This window comes from Mytilus galloprovincialis, chromosome 5 (assembly GCF_965363235.1).
Source record: "Mytilus galloprovincialis chromosome 5, xbMytGall1.hap1.1, whole genome shotgun sequence".
NCBI lineage: Eukaryota > Metazoa > Mollusca > Bivalvia > Mytilida > Mytilidae > Mytilus > Mytilus galloprovincialis.
Window position 1 is genome coordinate 90,440,002 of NC_134842.1, and position 19,883 is coordinate 90,459,884.

Sequence of the window (19,883 nt, forward strand, 5' to 3'; positions counted from 1 at the left end):
TTCGCTCTCACCCGTATACCGTATTAGGTCACTAGCACACTATGTAACTAATAGTATAATGCGATATGCGTTGTTGTAATGTCACAATATACGTATATACGTGTCATCGGATTATCCATGCACTTTCAAGACTTATCTAAATATTTGTTTACGACATATCCCTGTTAGTAAATTAATTTGTACAACATGTGTAGCTAATAAGAATGAATTGATTTCCGGTATAAAACTTGACAATAAAATGATTTGCTGCGCAACATCTTGAATATTTAATAAATCAATATTTCTTAAACGATTGTAACTAGACTACTATAGTAAATTGAAGAATGATTTATTCTCCTGATATAATGTTGCCCCTTTTCCAGACAGCAACATGATAATTAAAATATATTTTCTGATTCTTCTTCCAATATAACAGCTTTCTTTAATAATGAACGTAATATCTTTAGATGGTTCAACTCATACATTCTTATAAAACTCAACATTTTGATCTTAAACTGTGAATAAATATACGGTAAACAGTACAGTCATCAAGAGTAAAGAAAAAATGTTTAAAATAAACAAATCAATAAAAAAGAAGTACCCTCGTAATTGAACATATCTTGAAAATGGGGTTTAATATTTGCAGAAGATACCAAAAAAGTATTCATATGTCGATAATAAGCCGACAACTTAATGACAAAAACAAAACACGACGAAAAGACAAAGGTAATCTTCATCAAATTACAATTTATTTCAAACACATTACCGTAAAATGATCGCTTTATGAGTTGGTTTACCGTTATGGAATATCCGTTTTACAAATGATAGCGGATATGCTCCTTATGTCCTTAACTACACTCATGTTCCCTTTTTCACGAGTAACCTACCGGGTTGTATAAACATAAGCAACATAACATGTGCCATGTGTGGAGCAGGATATGATTATCCGTCGTGAGTACCTTAGATCACACACAGTTTGTGTTGGGGTTCGTGTTGATAAGTTTTATATTTTCTTTGTTGTGTTTTGTGTATAATTTTTTTTTTGCATCTTTGTCTTTTCTTGTTAAGCCATTATCATTATTTTTTTCGATTTATGAGTTTTCATGTCCCTCAGATATCTTTCCCCTCTCTTTTATGAAAAATATCACACAATAAGGTGAAACACCTTTGACAAAGTTGAGTGTATTATATGTTTAGAATGTAAAACTATCATAACCCACGGAACGACAGGCAATACCATTCATACTCTTACTTAACAAATGGTTCATATATGATAATTATAAAATATTGAAACCTACAAAATATATTCGTTTGAATTTAAAAAAAAAAATGAAAAAAAAGATATTGAAAATAGCTTCAAAAATTAATCTGCATGTAAACTATGTCAATCTTTTGATCATTGTTTTTTTTATTTTCTGTTGCCAATGTTCATATTACTACAAAACACTCAAAAAAACAATATAAAATAATTTTGATTTTAGTAAAATCGCTTGCCAAAATGAACAATTATTAAAGGAATGACTGTAATAATTTTTCTGTCTATGAAGTAGCGTAGCGGGTTATTTTAGAGTGTGCACCATATTTTTTGTGTTATTTCGAATAGACAGATAAAATATTCCAGTTATTTCATATGATTTAATTCTAAATTCCATTTTGAACCGGAGTAAACCATGAATAACGTTGATGACGTCACGGTCACATGACTAAAATATGTCCATGAGCAGAGAAATTACATCCAAAATTAAATTATTATCATTGTTACCAGGTACGTTGTAATTTCTTTATATGCGAACATTAATTGGTTTCCGGTATTTGTAATCATTCATTTTCAATTTCTATATAAAACGTCTGATCCACAATTGAACGTTGTAGATATGGGCTACACACCATATTGAATATATAATATGAAACTTTAAATGGTTATAACATGACAAACAAATATAACACTACCTACTTAAAAAATCTGGATTACACATTATATTTTTAAAATTCGGATAAGTGAAGAAAAAGGTCTACCTTCAATGATAGATTCGTTATTCAAATGGCATCTAATTAACCATGTCAATGCGTCAAAACTAGTCTAATTTTGCTTCTTCTAGGTGCTATATCATTCGGAAAGCATGAAAGCAATTAGAGGCAACCATAAGAAAAACACAAACCGTAAAGTCAACTTCAGAAGAACCCCAACATGAAAAATGTGATACAGTTTGGACGCCTAATTCTAATACCGGTATGCGTGATCTACAAATAAAACTATATCATCTATGCAGTTCTTTTTTTCTACCATAACAGTTAAATTAAGACTAAGAAAAGACAAATAAAATTTGTGACGACCAATAGTACAGACTGTATGACTTGTTTTACTGCAGACGATGGCATTTCTGTCGTTTGAATTGCAGTTGGCGATGTAAATGGAATAGTCGTTTTGTCATACATCGATTTGGATGTCTGCTCCACTGCGCTCGTCGAAGTAAACGGTACGGTTGTTTTATAAAAAGATGATACGGTTGTCTTTTCTGCTGAACCAGTAGATGTTACAGAGACTGTTGTTTTATCGCTCGCTGATTCGGTTGTATCGACTTCATTTGAATAGACGGTATTTGTACTGGATACTATTGAAGTTGAGGGATATTTTACTGGAGATGTTAATAAGTTGTTGGACTGTGATGTCACTGAAATGTCAGTTGATGCGTCCGAAGATGACGTTAATAATTTGTTGGACTGTGACGTCACTGAAATGTCAGTTGACGCGTCCGAGGAGGTAACGATCGTTGTTGTCGTGATTTCATCAGATGTTATATAAATAATCACAGTTACAACACCCGAGAGAGATGGAATACCGTCATCTCTACACATTACTCGAAGCCTTATCTCGCCAATTTCTAACGGACTATGTAATAAAGTAACAACTCCAGTATGGGAGTCTATAGCAAATGTCTCATTTTCAAAACCAATTATTTCAAACGTGATTTCATTTTTATCGAGATCGTAAGCGTGAACTGTAAGAATAGACAATCCTATTTGAGTGTCCGTTGATAGTAGTATCGAGTAAGACGTTTCGTTGAATTTTGGAGGATGCATATTTTTTGGCCCAAATGTTAAAACATATTTCATTTCTATTTCTTCCGAAACACTATTATTGCTTTTTATAAAGTCAAACAAATGAATAAGGTACGAGTCTAGTATATGAGTGGTAGTCCATATATTTTTATCAACTACTATATCGCGATTATCATCTGACATGACAGAAAGCAACGTTTGATGAGGACTTGTGATATTATTCTTTACCCTTGCATAGAACCAATTAGATGTATTAGTGAATATCTCCATATAAACTAGTGTATATCTTGTCATATCGGTCTTAACTAAAGAGCTTGACGATAATCCTAGGACAGTTGCACTCATAACGTCATAAACATCAGATCCATTCGCACTGCTGTATACCCTTTCTGGTATTCCTTTATTATCAACAAAGTCATTTACCAAGAAATCATCGAAACCATCATCCTCACCATCACTGAACAGTCTAACCAAATGAATTAGTTCATGATACCAGACATTTTCAAAAAGTGACAGTTGCGGATCTCCTAATGGATTTATATTCTCAAATGTAGCACTGAAGTTATAGAAAGTTCCTTTAAGTGTTGACGTCAGCATCCATCGGGCTGTCTTGGTTTCAAAAGATTTAATATCACCAAAGTCAACAATAAGAGAAGGTGTGATTGGTTTGTTACCTAAAAAACCTCCAATTATTTTAAAAGTAATAAGCAATCCTTTTTCATTTTCTATAATTTGCGGTTGCGCAGATGATATCTTAAGAGCTCGGGCGACTCCGTATCCTGAATTCTTAACCATAATTGCTAAAGTAAATGGAATTATTGGCTCCTTTTTCGCTGTCAAAGGATCATCCCCTCGAACATATTTTTCGTGAAAATAATGTAGCACTAGGCTTGGGTTAGGCTTTACTGTTATTGTATCCGGTAGCAATTGAACAGAAAAGTTTGATCCACCTACCCGATAGGATAATCTTCCACCTACATTAAACAGTACATCATCATTTGGTGCTGCAATGGAGTACGGAATAATCAACCATTCTGCTGATCCAGATACATCAACTCCTAGTCGACCGTCACCGTCTACCCCTGTTAGTCCTAATAAATCTGGGTCTCCTGTAAAGACGAGGCTTACATAGATAACATATAAGTATTTCAAACAAGTAACTTGGACGTGTCTACTACATATATGCTGTAATGCAAATATAGACGATGAATTATTCACTAACTACTGCTTACAGATTTAAAACTCCCATACGAAGCGATATTTCACCAAACGGAAAATTGAAAAAAAAACAATCGAAAATTGCAGTTGTCAATTTCCTTAATTTGAGACGTTAATAATGCTTTAAAATAACAGAGTAATCACAATTGTATCTATTACATTGTAAGAAGGTTTTTATAACAAGTTACATTTTTTGGTATGGTTATATCATTTTTATTCTTTCTTATTTGCACAATTTTATCTGTTGCATACTGTTTCATATTTTTTTTATATATATAGATTAGACCGTTGGTTTTCCCGTTTGAATGGTTTTACACTAGTAATTTTGGGGCCCTTTATAGCTTGTTTTTCGGTGTGAGCCAATGCTCCGTGTTAAAGGCCGTACATTGACCTATAATAGTTTACTTTTATAAATTGTTATGTGGATGGAGAGTTGTCTCATTGGCACTCACACCACATCTTCCTATATCTAGTATTATATTCTATCGTTTTCATTTAGTGCAGCAATATGATAACAATTAAAATTGAACATGTTTTTAAAAAAAGCCATAATATACACTTTCACTTACCAATAGAAAACAATTCGTTAACAACTTCTCCATTTCCAGTGTTGTGCTTGATTTCAATTTGAACATGAATACTTTCAAGAGCCGAGTTTTCTCCATTTTCGATTTCAAAACGAGCATTAAAGGCATCTCTAGTTAGAACAAGATCCTGAACAATTCTCACACGGACCTTAGCACATACTGCACCGTCCTTTTTACTGCTCCCTGCTGCCTATAAACAAGTATTTAAATCAATATCAATATAATATTAATTCGAAGATATCTAATGAATTTACCTTCGATAGGAACGGTCGAACCACAACAAAAAAAAAAAGACAGGGATGTATAAAACGTTAAAATGTAAGAAGCTGTATGATGAAATGGGAATAATTAACAATGATGCAGGAATGGTGAACAGGTTAATACTTGATCGCGGAACTGAATCCAAAATGTTTATTTTATTAATTTCTTTATAGATTATTGCTTGTTTTTTAATCATCATATAGTAATAGCATGTTTTTGCAAGTTGCATTGTCTTGTCATACGCAAAATGGTTACACCAGTAAACAAATCCATTTAATCACATATAGCTAAGTTTAAAACATAGAATTCTAATAACGTAAAGGGTATCAAAGGTTATACATCAGATTCGTCTATTCAAAAAGGTAACTGAAATACGGAAACGTTTTCGATGTTGGTTATATCGTTAGGATTTTTGTTTATGACGCATCGTTTTCAAAACATATATAAACAAAGATAAAGTTTACTCATATTCAAGTATTATCTAATTACAAATATAAATGTATACCTTACAACGCCGACAAAAGTAAAAGTTGACGATTTTGAATTTATTAGTACATTGATACTATTCCGATTCTTTGTTTAATTGACTTTTTTACTGTTATTAATGAAGACTTCATCCCCACATTAGAACTTGGTTTCGAAACATCATATTCCAGATTAAAGACATATGTCAGCAGGTATTTTGCTACGAACAAATGCGTTAGGGAATTCATATATATGAGCAAGCCAATATTGAATCTTAATAAATATCTTTTGTTTCATCTGACTAATTTTCCCAATAAACACACAAAATTAATACGACAGTAGTGTCCCAATTTTGAAATCTCGTAAATCAATAAGAAGAAAAATTCAAGATATCAATCAAAAACTGAGTTCATCGCCCGAGTAATCATATCCTGCTATGCATGTAACACCCGTCATGCATTATTGCGATCAAATACATTTAGAAGTTTCTGAAGCAGTATAAATAATCTTACCATCTAGTTAGAATTAAATCTCCGCATTCGCTAATTTTTTTTATGTTTGGTCGCTGGAATCCCACGCAGCAACCAAACATAAAAATAATGAGCGAGTGCGGACATGTAATTTTGATCAGGTTAAATTATATTATAACACTATCTATCTCTATCCGACAAATAGCTTCACTTTTATCTGTTATTTGCTTTAGGTTTCGTGTTGATCAATCTTATTTTTGTTAATAATGTTTTCCGCACTATCGATTTCGCTTTCGTCAATTGTTAATAGCATAGTCCATCTTTATAGAACTATATCAAATTTTTCTTTTGTATCGTCTTATTTTTATCATAGTTTGTACAATAAATAAACAGTATTAGGTCAATTTTAGGAAAAAAAAACTTTTTTGTATAAGGCTAAGACACTGGGGAAGGGTGAGGATCTACCGAGCTCTTCTTTAGTTTTGTATCGAGTACAAACAAATTATATTATTCTGACATTGAACTAATATTGTTTTTATACTGCAACTTAAATTAATAAATAGATAGCTTTTTAAATCATAACACAAATGTCAAACTTATTTTCATCCCTGAATGGACCCCTGATCGCAGAGAAATTGTTCCGTGATGAAATTGACATTATACAAAATATAGCTTTGTTACTATTTTTAGGAAATAAACACAACTAGTTGCAGCATAAAGTGATTTATAATTATACGCACTTGAGTTTCCTGTTCAGCCAAAACATATGCATTCAAAGCATGATCAAAATCACTGAATATTGAATTAAATCCCCTGTCTGCAGCTGTGTTGGTGTCTGTGATATATTGTTGCATCATAACACTTAGTCGCGACAGGTTTATAACGCTTCCAGTTTTGATTTCTTCGTTTAAAGTTCCGTTGTCCCATGCTGAAACTATAAGGAGGAATTAAGAATTTTCGTTTAAAAATGGATTTTCCATTCAGACTATGTATTCTTACACTAGAAGAGCAACAGGTGTTCAGCATTACTTAAGTGCATCCCGGATGGTGCTGTTGTTTTGAGTTGATCAAACGTATGTTATCTGTGTTATGTTTTATGCATGGCTTTTGTCTACTAGTATTTTTTCTAAATTTTACACAGTAAACAATATAAGAATGTCATTCTTGCAAAATATAAAATAGAACCTGACATAGGAGATACATTATAACATAAAAAAAAACCTGAAGTTTGTAATGGCATACCTTATAATTGCAAACAAAATTGGATTTTTTTCTTAATAATTTTCTACGTAATTTGTAAAATAATTCAGAGTTAGCTATAATGTTCAAAATATTTATCTGAATTTATTACATCTATTGCAATATTTTCGTCAATCAAGTTGAATGATAAACAATTTAATGTGTCATCGAAATAAAGAATAACACACAAACAGAAGTAGCTTTTAAAATAAGTAAAACAATATATAAAAGGAAGAAACCATATTCTATCTATTGAATCTTTGAGTTCATTTTCCATAGGTTCTAGGTTTTTTGAAAATCATCAGAAACTAACTTAAAACTAAAATAAAGCATACCAGTATTGTTCCATCTTTCTAAAAATCCGTCCAATATAGGCTTTGAGATATTACTTGTTAAAGTGTTCAGCACAAATGACTTTTCATCTTTTGAAAGTATTGAGCCACTTTCACTGTTATCAGAAATAACTGTTTTAAAAGCGGGATACCACTCTTTGTTTACATTGAACCTGAAATATATCAAAAAAATATATGTTTAGAAAAAATCTACTCTTACAAAGTCCATTAAAGTAAATTAATATTAAAATAAGATAGTACATCATGATTCTCAATAGGCAAAAACTGCCAAAGACAATATAAGAGAACAAACTGCCAAGGGCAATAGCAAACACAGTTACATGTCACTAAATTGCTTTCAAATAATGAGAAAACACAAACCATACAGTAACTATTAAAGACGTTTTTGTGCTAAAGATACCATTGCCTTGGCTCATGATCAATTAGCAAAGAAAACGTACAGCAAGCAAAAACCAACTTCCATTAATATGTTTTTGACAAAATCATTTCTGGATCCTCAAATACTCTTAATTTTTTTACTTTATTTGGCCTTTAATTAGGTCGTCTGGCACTACGAATACAGTAACAAATCGATTGTTTTTCGTCAAAAAACGAAGTCGATGACCCTATCATAAAAGTATGTATACATATATTCGAGACATTAACGTGCCAACAATAAGAACTTTTAAACTACTGCAGTTGCACCCAAAATCTTTTAAAAATCAATGACATGAACAGTGCATGTGCAGAAACTTTATTCTAAATAAGTCAACAGTAGTAAACCGCTGTTCGAAACTCATAAATCGATTGAGAGAAAACAAATACGGGTTACAAACTAAAACTGAACTAAACACATAAACTATAAGAGGAAAACAACGAAACAACAGAAACACTGAAGTGCAACAAAAAAACTAACACGACAATGCAACACACACAGAAACGAACTATAAGGTAACCAATGTCATTTCTCTAACTTGGTACAGCTCATTCCAATAAAAAAAAATGTGGGTTAAACCTGGTTTTGCGGCTAGAAAACCGTCTGCTTTTTTTTAAATTATAGACATTGTGTTGATTTTCAATACCAAAATAAAAAAGACCTTTTAAATGTAGAGCTTACATATCTTCGTTTCCAAAAATCTCCTCTACCATTAATCTGAAATTATTCATTGGTTTAGATGTGACAATGACGTTGTTCACTACGTCTGAATTTACATCGCGTCTTTTTCTTTTGTTACCACATTCTTGTACCAATGCCTGTACACATCTAAGACATAAATAACATTAATCAATATACCACTTTAACACACATAAAAACATAGTTAAAAATGCATACAAATACAGATAAAATTAAATATAGCTGTTGAATATTAATTTTCGTTGATACCGTCAAACTGTATTATACTGGAAGCATGATTCAATTAAAATAAAAAATAAATTCTCTGTAAAAGGCTTTTGTAAAAGAAATATATGATTGAGCAGATAGTTTGCTGTTCACTTTTATCCACAAAATCCACATAATTAGTACTTCATGGTAAGAAATTAGTACTAGTATTGTTACGTGAAATAAAGGAATTTAAAACACATGAATAAATCCTGTCTAATTATTGTAAAAACGTGTGAATTTTGTATTGACGTGTATTTATTCAATAGTTAAAACATTACACAATTGTAAATTGTTGATGGCTGTATTAATTTAATACTTCTTTAAAGGTTCTAAGCTTATTTGTTAGAAATGTTAATAATTAAATGAATGTTTACCTCAAAGCCTTGTATATTTTACCACAAACACTACACAATGGTCCTACAACACATGACATGGCTGTGTCTATAATGGCATCAGGTAAATTCGGTCCCTACAATCAGAAGAAGTAGATTAAAGCAAATATCAAAAATATACAACCTTAAATTAAATTGGAGAGGGCTTACATAGGCTATGCCTGTTGCCCAATCCAATTCAATTTATTTGAATAAAATATTGTTTAAACAAAATTACACACCCGTAATATGAAAGGCGGTTGATAAAGATATCATGGTAGAAAATTAAGTGGTTCATAATGATAAATAGCATCAGTTCGGTCTACTTGGGACCAAACGAAAAAGTTGACAAGTCTTCAAAAACATATTATTTGCACATGATTAGATAAAAAAAAAAACCCACATAAGTGCAAAGTTGATAAAGAAATTCGTTACTTTATGAGTATAGAGAGTCCGAAGGCTGTAATGTTATAGACTATTAGAAATTCCCCGTCTTTTATGTGTCAAAAAAACGACGAGTCAAATCTTACATATTAACATAACAGCTAACTGTAATGTTGGTCTAGATGACAACAAATAACTGTATGTATAAACAGAACGTATATACAATCATTCAAAAATAACGAACTAAAATAACAGCTTACTGCAATCTTGAAAATTACACATTAATAACTTAGTGTTGGAATTAGATATAAACGAGTAGTCATCAATAACAGACTAACAGAATATCAACCTGCAAACTAGAAACAAAAGAAAATTGTAACTGTATGTGCTGACTTTACGTATATAGGATCAGTCCAATCTAATAGACAAATATAACATGTCAACTTGCAACAGATATCCGTCCTTTGTTCTTTTGACAGTGCAACGAGTTTTAAAAATCCTACAGAATAACAGAATACCTTACACCATCGTCGGTAAAGAAAATCATTACTTTGTGTGTTCTCGATATCACGAATTAAATCTTACAGATTATCTTGACGACAAAGTTGACAAGGAAAACTATTTTGACAAAAAATGCTTTACAATATTTAATACAGTCTAACGCCTCATATGTTGCAATAAATTTATGAAATTTATCAGCCGAGGAGGTATAAGTGTTTTACTTCTTTATCTTAGATATCAAACACATGATGGGTGAAGGACAACAATTTTATAAGATCAACAAACAAACAGACAATTTTAAAAACACTTTATCCGATTTTAATTGTTTTGTCGTTTGTATTTGTTTAGGAAATTTTACTCTACCTCCGAAAGTACAACTTAACGTATGTGAAAATATATTCTGATCAAAAAATGAAATCGTATTATTTATTGGGTTACTAGTCATTATAAGTCAAATAAGCATGTATATGCCAAGATTGCCCGCGAAAAACGATTCTCACACTTTTAAAAATATATAGGTATACAAACGGCATGATATACTAGTATCAAAAGTATAAATAAGGATGTAGTGAAAATAAACGAAAGTAATCCTTACCGATGATTTTCCTAATTTATCAGCTGAAACAGCACACCCTATTACTGGGAAAAATTCCTGCAGTGCACAACTTGCAATCGTCGACGCTGCTAAGTTTCCTTCTGATGCGACACATCCCACTATTGGAATATGAACTAAAATGCACTTCTTCAAGAGAGCAGCATGGCAATCACATGGTACTGGAGTTATAGGACGATAAATAATCATCACACCACCGGATGCACTACCACCTCTAACTAAAGCAAGAAGATACATTGATTTAGTAAAATTGTTTATTCAGAAACATGAGAAATTATTAAGAGATATGGATCATAGTACAAAATGCGACTGGGTGAGTATCATAATAAAATGAACTCGCATTCTGACATTGTACACATTATCTGTACTCAGCTTTTCCCGTAATTGCAATAATTATTCTCATATCTTTGTCTGCTATTTTCAAAATCAAAATGCACACAGTATTTTAATCTTTGTAAATCCATTAGGAAAACACAGATCGAAGTAGAAAACCAAAATCAAGGAAATTGCATGAACTCCGAAAGGACTGAGTTCAATTGGGTAAACAGGATAACTATAAACACTGGATCAATTACAATTACATGACATTTCGTTGATGCTTTAATAAAAAAAACCGTGTCTACAAATTAATTATCACGATAAAGCATATGCATGTCATATTCTGAGATTGTAAACATGTTCACTAAAATGACCACTTTAACCAATAACATGAATAAATAAGTTATAATTTTATTTTATCTTACCTCCTATATATTTCTAGGAATGTGATTGGTTAAAAGAGTCCGCGTGAAGACCGTGAATATTTGATATTAGGTAAGTAGGGAGGCAGGGCTTATTTCATACACGGTTAGTAGTGGAGTTACGTCCCTTTATATACTATATTAGGTAGTAAGGAGGCGGGGCTTTTTTCATACATGGTTAGTAGGTGTGTTACGTCCCTTTATAAAAACAAAACGGAACTGAGAAAAAATCTTAAAAGTTTCAACAGACGAAGAAATTGATGATTAAGATTGAAATAAATTCATGAAACACATTTAAACCTCAGACGTTGTAATTGTTGGCTATTCTTGTTGGATCTTTAATGATAACAGTATTGAAGACTGGCTTGGTCATTTTGATAGATCACAAGTCTAAACTTTGCTCTCACCCCATATGGAATTAACTGACCCCATATATACCGTATTAGATCACTAGCACACTATGTAACTAATAGTATCTGAAAATGATCAATGAAGCTCTTGTAATATATTTTTACAATATCTTACATCTTAGATATCCACCACCATGACCACCACAACTTCCGGTCAGAATTACACTTGCGCTATTAGAACGTGTTCCACCACACACATAGTCATACATTAACGACATACTACAACCGCCTTGTCTTTTGGTCCTTGATTTCAAAGTAATTTTGACAGGTATAACAATAGAAGTATTGGCAGCAAGATCCCCGATTACATCAACAGTCTGAAATGATTTCGTATGTTCAGTGTAATGCATAAGAGCACTGTAAATTTAACGATTGTCTAAAAAAGTGAAAAAAAGGATGGAGAACATACTGCAGGAAATATAAAAAGAAACCAATTAGGTAAAGATAAACATGGACAAACCGATGACAGAATGATAACAATTCATAACTTTACATATAAAACCAAATATCACATACAGCATCAAACACATTGTTCTCATTAAAGGTTAGTACAACACGTTTAACACCATACCTATGATGCACGTGGCATAACCCTGTCAAAACAGGTCAGTTGAGCTGAGATCTACCGGTAACCTTGCTTTATTTTATGGCAGAACCAATGTTCCTTACTTTGTGTTGCCTATTGCGTTTGGTAAACTACAAATCCAACCATAAGCCTTTTATTTGAACTGAATGCGTAACATATAGCATGTCCATTATAACATTTTTATTTGTAATTAGCAGAAACTTGTATTTATTTTTCATATTATATTTGTTATCTCTTCAAAATAAGACATTCAACTGTCTAGAATACATAAGAGAAAGAAGATACCATGGATGTGAACAAAAAACAGATACAAACTTTTAAAACTCACAAAACAATCACACAAATCTAAACCTTGGGCAACACATACTCAAGAACAAAACTGGACTGCACTTATTTGCTCCAAATTGATCTGTTCGTGTGACATAAGTGATACCTATCATATTGCATATAGAAAAAAAATTCACAGTTCTTATACCAGTTGTTGTATTTACCGATTGAAATTGCAGTGTAGGATGTCCTGTAGGTAGAGAAAACCGAAGGTTATCAGCTCGGATTAGACCATGATTAGTTATAGTAAATTCCACACTTTCTCGTTCTTCTGTCTCGAAAGGCACCGTGTCTAATTTGTTTGGTTCAATTGTTACCACAGGCATTGGTACCTTTAATGCAAATAAACAAAATTGAATCCATGTGATTTTAAGTAATACAAGACAACCAAAAATTTAATGAAATAAAAAAAACATTCAAAATGAATAAGTCTTGCTTATGCTTATGGCAATTCTAAACTGACAGGCTGTTTCACTCTGTGAACCACATTGTGATTAAATTTGTGTTGTTATTATTTTACCAAAGACTAACCGATTTACATATTTATGGTAGCTGCAGTTTATCTTCACCTCGCACAAATCCACATGCATTACCTATGAAAAAAACACTGTTAATTTGCTGTGTGAAAACTGAAATTGAACAAAACAACTGTTTTCCTATTCTCATGATTCTATTGCATTTCCCAAAAGGATGAATGCATTAAACATGTTAAGCGAATGTCTAAAAACCATTTACAATAAAACATATATACTAAAATATTTCGTAAATTTTCATGAATGATCTTGTTGCATAAGCTTCATATTGGAAATTATGTCACATGAGTCAAAGCGTTCAAGCTCACACAAAGCTTTGTGCTTTGGTTTTGTAAGTTATTGATTTTATCTAAATAGAATCGCATATTATTATAATAAATCTCAAGACAAAATTCGAATATAACGAGCTAGGCCATGTGACGATTTCCATCAAGTACATGGATTTGTTTTGAAAGGCAGTTCAATAATGAAAATATGCATTTATTATGTTAGTTGTTAGTACAAAAATGCATTAACACTGCTGTATTCTTCAAAAGAAACTAAGATACCAATTTATAACAGAATTTACAAACAATTTCATTTCTTATCTAATTTATATAATTTAGATTGATAATTAAGTCTTAGATGCATGATTTTTTTTTTATTAGTTGTTAGTGGCTTTGAACTAGCTGTCAGTAACTGCGAGTTCTCTCAGATCTGTACTTAGTGTCTTTTTGTTGTTGGGATGTACAAGTACCCGGCCACGTCCACTTGTATTTGTAGTATTTGTAATTTTATCCATCTGATGAGTTTAGTCTTCTTTAACAGATTGTTATAGTTCGTTCTTGTATTGTACTGTTACACCATTATCCCAGGTTAGGGGAGGGTTATCCCGCTAACATGTTTAACCCCGTCACATTCTGTATGTATGTGCTTGTCCGAAGTCAGGAGCCTGGAATGCAGTGGTTGTCGTATGTTTATGTTTTACATATATGTTTTTCGTTCATTTTTTTGTACATAAATTAGGCCGTTTGTTTTCTAGTTTGAATTGTTTTACATTGTCATTTCGGGGCCTTTTATAGCTGACTATGCGGTATGGGCTTTGTTTATTGTTGAGGACCGTACGGTGACCTATAGTTGTTAATTTCTGTGTCATTTGGTCTCTTGTGGAGAGTTGTCTCATTGGTAATTATACCACATTTTCTTTTTTATATATATGAAATTCTTCCTCCATTAAAACTCAAATCATACGTATGTCTAAATGTTAGGCTAAATGTCTTCACTTAATCAATATATTTGATCAATAGTTCGTGAATATGACAGAAAAAAAATGTAGATTAGAATGTAGGATCTCAGCCATTTTAAAATGCCTGAATATTTAAATGACTGTTAGTTGGGATGACCCCTTGTTGATATCAAAAACGAGAAATATCTGGTTTAGAATTGGAAATGAAGTTACTTGGACATATAAAAAAATGGTTCTGGATAGTTCATTGGAACCCATCTTCATTATTAATCTATAATTGTTTACATGATCAGCATACAACATATAGTTTGAAGGGGGATAGCTCAATAATTTTTCAAGACAATTAAACATTTAAAATGGAAAGGGTTACGGATACCCAGGTCCACTCACCATAGAGATTATTCGAATATTAAAAGAGCATCCATATCTATTACGGTTTATAGTAATTTGAAGAATAATCTTCAAGATCAGAGGTCAAGGTCAAATTTCCATGTCATCTGTCATCGTTGAATTTATCTCCGTCATAAGGTAAACTATTTAAACATGAATATCAACTTTATCGAAAGGAATCTATACTAAATCCCAACCTTGTTTGGTCTCTAAAAGTTTATGTAGGCTACCCATTAGATCACAATATCGCTTTTTGTATCAGTTGAGGGCTCCAGATGACTTCTAAGCACACTTTAGATAGTTGGTTTCGAATTGTGTTAAGTAACCGATCATTTCGACTTACCATCAGATCGCAATATACCCTCCACACATTCAAAGGTCGAAAGTCTGATATTACCATGTTTGGGTTACTTCTGAATGCCCGTGTATGTGGTATTAATTGCCGTCTGTTGGTACAGTGTTTTTGAAGTGGTTATATATATATACCTACTGATTTGATTAGATGGCCATGAATTAGTATGATTTGTTATTCATGGTTAATATACATACAAATGTAGTTCCATTGTAATGGGACGGACATTCTTTCAAGCCAAGTCGATAAATGTTAATTTTTGCGTTAACAAATATCTAGCTTAAAAAGCTTTTATGCATAATATTAATAATAATAACTAACACATATTTTAAATTAACGTACAAATGTTTCAAACGTGGAATCCAGTGTTATTTCATATTTGTCCTCTACAGTAGTAGGTGTAACTGTCCACGTATATGTAACAGCAGTTCTTTGTAGGAATATATCTCGAACTATTGTATAGGGTGTAGCAATGATTATAGCAGAGTAGGTAGAATGACCTTCAGCTTTGGCGTAAACTGTGTATTTGTCCTCGTATATGTTTTCAAATGATACAGTCCCTATGATAATATAAAAATAAAGAATTTTCACATATCATAAAAATATGCAACAATAAAAAAAATTATAATTACTTTACTAAAGATAGTGCGATACATACAATTGGTCTTTTAGATGAAAAAATATCTGCTATAAATCAACATCTAGATATTATTAAGTTTATTATTTAGTTCGATCTATACTTTATATGAGAGCATTCAAACATTGCAACTAATTTAAAGTAAAAAAAATAAGAATCAAATCAAGAATCTAAAATAGTTCAATTAACGGAGTCATGATGAATGCCAATACACAACAACAGCAATAACTTCAACTTTTATGTTATAAAGTATAGCCAAATAGATATAGGAAGATGTGGTATGAGTGGCATTGAGACAACTCTCCATCCAAGTAACAATTTATAAATGTAAACCATAATAGGTCAAGGTACGGTCTTCAACACGGAGTCTTGGCTCAGACCGAACAGCAAGCTATAAAGGACCCCAAAAAATTAATATTGTAAAACTTTTCAAACTGGAAAACCAACGGTCTAATCTATTAAAAAAACGGAAAACGAGAAACAAACACTTATGAAAGACTTTTAAGTATTAGGAAACACAGACCTGAAATTAACGTGATTCCAAAATCTTATATAAAGTCATATTTTGATAAAACAATATCCGTATTTTTTGGACATAACATTTGTGGAAAATAATTAAAGGCAATTTGCATTGACACTTTCAAAGATCCCAGTGATTTACGGTACAATTTTAGAGCATCTGTCGTGTGTCATAAACTGCCTTGCTAATGTGCCTGAGGAAAGGATGGTATAAATTAGTATTACACATGCTAGTTAGGTTTGTTAAAAATAGTTCCTTAGACACTTATATACTCATCATAGATACCAGGATTGAAACTTAATATTTGCGCCTGATGCGCGTCTCGTCTTGAAAAGACTCATCAGTGAAGCTCGAATAAAAAAAAAGTTAAAAAAGGCCAAATAAAGTACGAAGTTATGCGTCAGTAACATAAGAATCACGAATTAAGTTAAATACCTGTATTATTGTATGTGAATCTTGTTTCTGAGTAGCCTCGTCTTTGATTTACCAATTTGATTTCTGCATCAGTAACCAATGGTGCTCCAGTCGCAAAATAAGTATATTCGTCTTTGATTACAAAAGTTAAATTGAGCCGTCGCTCTGAAGTAATTGTAATAGTGTATGGTAAACTAAACGTTGTCAGATTAGTATTTACAGCTATAGTTCCACTTAGTTCCCCTAACGGAGTATTCGATTCAACAGTGATGGCGAGAGACATGATTGCTTCACTTAGAGCCGGAATAGTCAAACTATCTTGCAACTGATCGTTCGCATAATTTACATCTTCTCCTTTCTTGGATAATGACATTAAACTTATTGTTGATTCATTTGGTATTTGAATATTCACATCTCTTGCTGGAATCTCACCAACATTTTTTATTGTAACATCAAAAATGTTTTGAGTACCACGGATAATGTTGTCCTTAACAGCAAATGGTTCAAAGATAAGTGATGGCTTTTTGATCGATAAATCAATATTAATTTGAAGTCTTGCATATGTTCTTTCAATGGTTGAAAACACGATATAAAAGGTTTCAGACATTGGTTTTACATCTTTTATTTGGAGACCAAAACTTATTAATTCATCTGCAAGAAGTTCAGTCAAGAAAAAAGGCTCTTCTGTTTTATTTTCAGATTTAAAAACATGAACGTTTTTAATACCGTAAACCTGTAATGAAAAAGGCTATTGTAAATTTGATATAACATGATTGTGTAAAAATGCTGAGTAGCCTCGTCTTGGATTGACAAATTTGAATTCTGCACCAGTAACCAATGGTGCTCCAGTCGCAAAAGTCTCAATCATAATGTCAATGGGCGAATAGGGGCACCTCATTTGAAATTATCATTTATAATACTTCACGTTAAAATGCCATATCTTGATTGGCTGATACGAGGGTGTTTATTTACTCTATCACATGGCTGAGAGGGTGACAATGTTTTTGAATGTTACCCTCTCGTCTAGACCAATCAAAAATCGAAAGTTTAAAGGACAATGAATTGCATTTTCATCAAATAATTAAATGCAATGCTAAAGTTCTACGTTTTGGCTCAGATTTTATTATTTAACTGTCAAAATGAATAAAAAATAAAACATCTTTGTTGTTTTTTATAATACCCGTAACGTTGTTTGCTTTCAAACAGTTTACATCTGAGCATAGTTTTGTATGGACGTAGCATGCGTCTGGCGTATAAAAACATTTTTTAACCTGTAACCTTTTGACGGCTATTATTCGTTTGTTTCTCTGTCCTATATTTTCTCCCATTTATCTGTTTATTTATTGTAACCCTGTCATGTAATGTTGTCATTTTAATATTATAATTAACACTGCCATTAAAGCGGGAGGTTTGGCATGCCACAAAACCTGGTTCAACCCATCATTTTTTCATAAAATGGCCTGTACCAAGTCAGGAAAATGGCCATTGTTACATTATAGTTCGTTTCTGTGTGTGTTACATTTCGGTGTTGTGTCTCTGTTGTGTTGTAGTTCTCTTATATTTGATACGTTTCCCTCAGTTTTAATTTGTAACCCGGATTTGTTTTTTCTCTATTGATTTATGAATTTTGAACAGCAGTATAATATTGTTGCCTTTATTTATTTACGTGCAAGACGTCATAGAAAATACTTTGAAAAATCAAATTAATCTGTAACAGACTCTAATGATAGGATATAATATTTAAAATAGCACATAGCTTAGATGGCGATAGAGCAGATTGGAACCCCTCGAAAACGCATTGTCTACCTTGGCTTCGCCGCGACTGACAATGTTTTCTCGGGGTAACAATCTGCTCTATCACCCTCTCAGCTATGTATTATTTAAGAAATAATTCATGGAAGCCATAGATTATTGGAAATTTACACATGGCCTGGGCCGTGATATTCGAATTTTATCCTGAGCGTTAGCGAGGCCGTGATATTCGAATTTTATCCTGAGCGTTAGCGAGGGATAAAATAAACGAATATCACGGCCCAGGCCATGTGTAAATTTCCAATAATCTATGGCTTCAATGAATTATTTCGATTCTAATAGTACAAATACGATCATTAAAAAACTGAAGCGAGGCTGGGGAAAGCTGTGTGTGTGGCTGTTCTGTTTTACTCCTTGTTACATAAAGCTCAAACATTCTAATAAATCCGTAGCTTGCATGGATTATTTCGTGAACAACCGCTAAAATAAAAATCTGTTTCATTCTCAAAACCAACAATTGTCATTTTGATTTACATGTTTTTTCTCGTAAGCTACCGTCAAATCCAAAGTTGACATTTCGTAACTAAGGAGCCGCCATGTTGCCTTGCTGAAATCAGTAAATATGCGAATAATGCAATAGAATAGAAAATCAAACAAAACCTACCTTGATAATCAATTTTAATACCATAGTAAACAACATTTCTATGGTTCGCGTAACAGAAAACTTTCAACTCTAGCGTTTTCATTTGTATGACGTCATGTTTTGAAATGACTTAAATGCGCCAAAAACATTAATAGACTTTCGCGGAATTTTATTTTATTTTTATTTTGTTGGTTTCTTGGAGGTCTTGTGCATTACTTCTTTTTATCATGCATTCGAATAGAATAAAAGTGATTTTTTTTCTTTTATAATTGCAATTTTTAAAGCAATAAAATCGGCAAAATGTTTGGAAATAGGTTTCAATACATGTGGATTTACGTGGGAAGTATATTGTAACAGCCATTATAATGTACACCACGGAGTCTGCGCTAAGTATAGATATATCGAGAATTTTATCACAGTGTTGTTTACAAAGCGAAAGAAGCACTATTAGAATTATATATATAACATTGAAGAAATTAACAATTTTCTT

The 19,883-nt window shown here is 32.1% G+C and overlaps 1 protein-coding gene across 1 annotated transcript in view; it reads right to left on the reverse strand.

Annotated features, from left to right (window-relative positions):
• Nucleotides 1-611: 611 nt before the first annotated feature.
• LOC143076685 (uncharacterized) overlaps nucleotides 612-19,883 on the reverse strand; it is a 75,744-nt gene continuing 56,472 nt past the window's right edge. Inside the window, exons 23-33 of the mRNA XM_076252525.1 lie at nucleotides 17,020-17,731; nucleotides 15,770-15,987; nucleotides 13,092-13,259; nucleotides 12,130-12,331; nucleotides 10,847-11,082; nucleotides 9,370-9,464; nucleotides 8,729-8,875; nucleotides 7,615-7,784; nucleotides 6,781-6,974; nucleotides 4,827-5,034; nucleotides 612-4,148 (exon numbers count right to left, since the gene is read on the reverse strand). Of these exons, the coding sequence (XP_076108640.1) occupies nucleotides 2,272-4,148; nucleotides 4,827-5,034; nucleotides 6,781-6,974; nucleotides 7,615-7,784; nucleotides 8,729-8,875; nucleotides 9,370-9,464; nucleotides 10,847-11,082; nucleotides 12,130-12,331; nucleotides 13,092-13,259; nucleotides 15,770-15,987; nucleotides 17,020-17,731 (4,227 nt within the window). The 3' untranslated portion in view covers nucleotides 612-2,271. The remainder of the gene's footprint in view (nucleotides 4,149-4,826; nucleotides 5,035-6,780; nucleotides 6,975-7,614; nucleotides 7,785-8,728; nucleotides 8,876-9,369; nucleotides 9,465-10,846; nucleotides 11,083-12,129; nucleotides 12,332-13,091; nucleotides 13,260-15,769; nucleotides 15,988-17,019; nucleotides 17,732-19,883) is intronic.